We start from the raw sequence: 5782 nt of genomic DNA on the forward strand, positions 1-5782 counted from the left end.
AAGGGGAGTGAGGAGTTTATATTGTGGAGTGGTGGAGGGAGTGACAAGTTCAGGTAATCAGGCAATCAGGGGACTGGGAATGTGACTGAGGCTGGTGAGTTGAATCAGGAAGGGGCGTGGCAGGAGCAAGGCGTGGCAGGAGCAGGGCTCAGTGCTGGGGTGACACAGATACTATAATCTGGTGAAATCCATCTTGAAAGAGGAGTGATACCCTTTCCTCTGGATCATATCTATGGTTTAAAAGGTATGAAAGACATGTAGTTACTCCTTTCTGCAATTTGAAGAACATCGTTTTGCATTTTGTCATGCAACTTTGGTTCAGAAGCTAATTCAGCCCTAAAAAATATCTTGTCAATCTGAATTGAGCTGCAGTCTGGGGTTATTGTCCATGTAGAACGGCTCTTAAGAATGTTCCAAAAATTCCATTGATTTGAATTGGGCCAACCCAACGTTCTCAGGTCTGTAAATTCACTGCTGCGAAAATGGTATGACTGGTGTCATTGGCAACTGGGTTTATGTGCTTCTAATTCACATCTTTCATATCATTCCGCAACGCAAGTAGTCCGGTCATTTAACGTAACTGAAAGTCATTGAAACTTGAAGTGCAGAAGGTGGGTTGCTTCGCAATTTGCGTGAAGAACTAAACGGCAACAAAATCATTAAAAAGAGGCATTTTGGAAGAAATGTCTTCTATTGTTTTGGCAAGTAACCGTATAATAGGCGGGATATTTTTTATTTCCGTAGGCTTACATTTGTGCGTGTGGGCGTGCGTGTGGGCGTGCCTGCGACCATTTGCACTGATAAAAATGTATATAACTATTAATTTGTATACTTATACTATTGCATTGCAAGCTTGCTCGTGTGTGTGGTGTGCCATGTGTTATTGGTCGTCTGGGAACACTACTTTAGGGTAGAAGGCATAAGCAGCAATGGCACAGTTGTTGTCCTTATTCCTGGCCATCTTGATGTAGCCTTGTTCTCCCCATGTTGTGCCATAACTGCAAGAAAATAATTTCAACATAAGTAGTTTTTTTTAACAAGGTGGTAGAAAGCAGTGCAGTAAAGTATGCAAGCTTACAAGGTAAACACCAACATAAGCACAGCTGAAACCAAGACAAACTAGCAAGCTTGGTTACTGATGTATTTTTTAAATATATTTGGTCTGTGATATGAGGCCTTAAAAACTGTCACATTTTCACAGGGCTTTGTAATAGAGATAGATTCTTTGTTTTTCCCAGAGGGGAAATTAGTGTAAAACTACAGTTTGAATAACCAAGGCGGCTGTTGGGAATAACAGGTTGATCACCCCTTGACAAGTGTACCATCAAAATGATCAGAACTGAGAATTTCAGCTTACCTGTTTTTCACAAGCCAGTAGTCACCTAATTCATTAGCTGTACCGTAACCCACCACCAACATGGCATGCGTTATATTATCAATCTTGTTGCCACACAGAGGCTCGTAATACACTCCTTCAATAAATGAATCAATCAATCAATCAATCAATCAAATACAGCACAGTATGCTATTTTATCTTCTATGCTAGCAGAAAAAATATAGCTTAAAACTGATTCTTTTTAATGTGAATAGTCATTACAGTATATTACTACTATGTAGCTTTTTCATATATCTCCATTATGTCATCATTAAAGCATCCAAAAAGTGATTGCGTTTTTTTCCTTATATTACCCCTACCTTTTATTTTTCCACAACCAAAAGAGCAAGGGCTCACAATGCCAGTGCCATTTACAACTTCTTATCATGTATATGAATCTTTAACACTTTCTTTGATAGCCCTCTTGTGTAGGATTGTAATTGCCAGACCCCTGTTGTCCTGAAACTCACCTGATGCATAATCCTTGAAAGAGTCTTTTGAAGCGTCGACGTTCACAGACACAGGCCCATTTAAAGCCACTTTCAACTGAAGCTCCCGTTCATCTCCAGGAGGCAATGCGACATAGCCACGGCAGTGGGCACCAATAATTTCTTTTGGTATATTTTTTTTAAACCAGCATGTTGAGTCCTAAAAAACATGAGTGTGTGTGTATGAGTGTAATTAGGCATTCAGTCGGGACATAGCCACCTTATAAACTGGACTGGTCTTTTTCAACAGAGAATGGATATATTTACATTATCAGCTAACGTAAAAAATTTTTTAGGGATGCACGATAATATCATCGGTATTGGCCAATAGAAAGTTAATCATTAATTTAGTTATCGCATCGGCAGATATGAAAACTTCTGCGAAGTGCCTGGCAAAGATGGTCTCAGGAAAGCATCATACAAATAGGTTCAAGTAGGATCAAATTTACATGATTTGAAAATGTTAGATGGAAATAAATGTGGCATATTTTACATCTAGTCCAAGTTGAAATGATTTCCTTAGTTTTTAAGAGTGAATGTCTACATGTGTTAAAGGATATATTTAGAATCAAATGAAATGTTTTATGTCTGTATCTACAACAAGTAGGCCATGACTATAAAAGAAATAGGTCAATAGAGTATGGTATAAAGAAAAAATCCCGTTAATTCATTTGATTTGTAAATAAAATAACTACACAATGCTTTTTAAGACAAAATGAGGAGAGAAAAGCCAAGAACAGCATGAACCACGGACATCTGAAGACATACTACTATCTCTATGCACACCACATAGAGATGCTGGAGTAAGTTAGCTAACTGCAATATTGTGATTGACACAAGCTAGCTAACTAAGCCAAATGTGTTAGATATTGGATTGGACAACTGCTGTAGGCAGCCAGCTTCTAATATTATCTCACTAAGTTGTGCATCACAATTTTCAATTTTTTTGATAAGCCCCCTAGCGAACCTCAGTAGAATGTCATGTTATCTAACATTAGCAGCAGGGAGTAGGGTATCCTAACCAATGTAGTTGGCTATTGTTGTGTGTGAAAAAACCCCAGCTCGCTCTGTAAAATGACTACATACAATAATCCACCATTAACATAAAAGCACTCTTTTTGTTTTATTCATACAGACACCTTTTATTCACAGCACTTATTTATTTGATAGATAAAATGTTTTGAAATCTATTTTTACCTATATTGTGTCCTAATATGACAACGAGACATTTAATGCATCTACTGCATTTACTTTTGCATTAAAATAGGATTATTACTAAAAGTAGACTGAAATATAGTGAGTCTTTTTTGAGTAAAACTAGTTGTTAACTTTTTAAAAACAGACTAAAATTCAGAATGTTTTAAATGACTAAATGTGACAAAAAAGTATTTGCATTTTCATCTAAAAGACTGACAATTTACAATGGCTGTCTAAATGAACACTGTCTGGCAGCCACCATAGCTTCTCCTACACGCAGTATTCAGAGGTAATCAGTTGGTTGCAATCTACAGCCTCACACCTAGATGCCACTACACCCTACATAAATAAGAAAGAGAAAAAGTTACCACTAAATCCTACTTTTAAATAAGAAATACAGCTACAAAAATTCCTCACATGGTGTAACGACCTCCTGTCTCCTGTCAGGGACTTGTGTTGGACCTACCTTGGCTTGATACGGATAGTCCACCTCATTGATATTTCTGTTTTTCATAGAGTACTTAAAGGCATTCAGCACATGGCCTCCGCCACAGCCGTTGTTTCCATAGGACCTTGAGCAGTCCACCAGCTGCTGTTCACTCAGAGAGGGGAGACGTCCATCTTTATAGATGCAGGTGTGGGACTCCAGCGCAGCTGCCTTAGGTAGAAAAGAAAATAGGAAAGACAAAGGTTTGATTTGCACACACACATACAGTACATAAACACACAAACACAGACACACACAAACCCACGTATAAATGCATATAAGCATGCACACACTCACACCCACACAAACACAGAACATGATCCTCTTACTACACTGAAAGCCCAGCAGGATGAACATGTGATGCCCTGGTCTTTTACAGGAGTCACACAGTCCCTGTCTCTCCAGTTCACATATGCAGGCAGCTGAGAGGAGGTCCTAGCACTTGGCATAGATGCACTTTCTGTAATGTTTGAAGGATTCAGGTGTGCCTGGAGAGTTTGACGATATTCTACGGAATCCTTTGAACAAATGGATGAACATACATAGTTAGCTAAAAAAAGTGCTGTCACTTGTAGAAGCAACGAATACTTGACTATTCATTCAATGCAATGTCATGTTTATGCAGTCATAATGTCATGATTGATAACAGCTTAACCAGACATACCATGTCAGAGAACTGGTTGATGCCCATGCGGTAGGTCTTGATGCCCTGATCAGCCAGGATGTTGTGGGCCAGGACCCTGCGGCGGGTGGAGAGCCAGATGTTTTTACGATGGGCCTCCTCCTTACGTGAGCTATATGATTTCTCTGTAGAACAAATAGGACAACCATGGAGAGAGAAACATCACTGCCTTTTTGTCAGGAAAAGTTTTAGGCAGAAGGTAAGATATTTTGGAGACATAGACAGCCTGTCCTACACTGGGCCTCCTTCTCAGGGGAACTGTATGATGTTGCTAGTGTGGAGTCATGGAAAAATATAATTACTGTCTAATGGAACATTAATTACTTAAGCAATATGACACTAGAAAGAGTGGGGTTGGCTTTTATACAATTATTCTACTACCAACTAATTGAGTTTGAAGACACAGGATAGTTTTCTGGTGTTTGTTTCCATTTTGTTTGGATACATTCTCTGCTCCAAAAAATAGCTCAAACCAAAATGGTTGGTGTTAAGCATTGCTAAGCAATGAATAGTGTCACTCTGCAGCAAAATTAAGTGAGAGGCTAAGCTACTTGTACATGTTAATTTGTACATTAGTCTCGATGGTGCACCTGGTGAAATGTGAATGCTACTGAGGGCTAGTGAGCACAGTGCACAACGGATCAGCTTTTTTGTGTGTCTAGAAATGTCCAGAAAAAATTGTTGCCTGCATTCTGCTCATAGAATTGAATAGTTAAAGTAAAATCCGTTGACTGGTTTAAGTGAATCAAACACACACTCATGGAATGCCTCTCGTCTAATCAGAAATTAATAAATTGTTTGACGAGAACTATTGTATACGTGTTCTTTGAGTAAACATCCAAAGATAAATAATGCTAATTATTGTACAACAGGCTACATGGGCATGCTGCTTACATCAGGAGTAGTGCCACACCTTACATTTCATAAAATGATTCAAATGTCAGTGACATAAGGCACATATTTTCATTGTACCACACAAGGCCCATATGCAGATAGAGCATTGCAGATTTAAAGCAACTTGATGCGCTCTCTTACCAAACTTGAGTTTCCATTCTTTGAACTCCAGGTCCTCCGGAGAGAGTCTGGCACAGCTCACCACTGCCAGAGAGGCAGCTGCAATGATCAACAACCTCATGCTGCCACACACAACAACAATAACAATGAAAATCAGAGTTTTAACGTAACGCATGTGTGTGTGTAAATTGGTCTAGGCATGTTCAATGTTTTTTACCTGTTCCTTTCAAGTCACTGTTGAAAATAATGGATCCGGTATTTAAGCTTGAAAAGGATGTGCGAATCCCTTCTAGACTTACTGCAGGTCTACGCTCTATTTATAGTGTTTGATTTAGGTCACTCTTCACATGTTCCAGTCCCTCTTCCTGTCTGCTAGACATGCTGGTAACAAAACTCAGACCACACTCCAGCTCTGGTGAGAACATTTTGAAGGGTTGAGAAACCACACGGTTCTTTGGTGGTTGTGGTGAACGTATAGCGTTCCTGGCATGTGAGCATCTCTGTGTGATGTTCGACATTGACACAGTCTGAAATCTTGT

General features: G+C 39.2%; 1 protein-coding gene across 1 annotated transcript in view; it reads right to left on the bottom strand.

Moving 5' to 3' along the window:
* Positions 1–880: 880 nt before the first annotated feature.
* Positions 881–5782, bottom strand: part of LOC105908273 — a 26654-nt gene continuing 21752 nt past the window's right edge. The window contains exons 19-24 of the mRNA XM_042709816.1: positions 5265–5365; positions 4212–4354; positions 3527–3718; positions 1846–2023; positions 1358–1472; positions 881–998 (exon numbers count right to left, since the gene is read on the bottom strand). Of these exons, the coding sequence (XP_042565750.1) occupies positions 881–998; positions 1358–1472; positions 1846–2023; positions 3527–3718; positions 4212–4354; positions 5265–5365 (847 nt within the window). The remainder of the gene's footprint in view (positions 999–1357; positions 1473–1845; positions 2024–3526; positions 3719–4211; positions 4355–5264; positions 5366–5782) is intronic.

This window comes from Clupea harengus, chromosome 14 (genome assembly GCF_900700415.2).
Source record: "Clupea harengus chromosome 14, Ch_v2.0.2, whole genome shotgun sequence".
NCBI lineage: Eukaryota > Metazoa > Chordata > Actinopteri > Clupeiformes > Clupeidae > Clupea > Clupea harengus.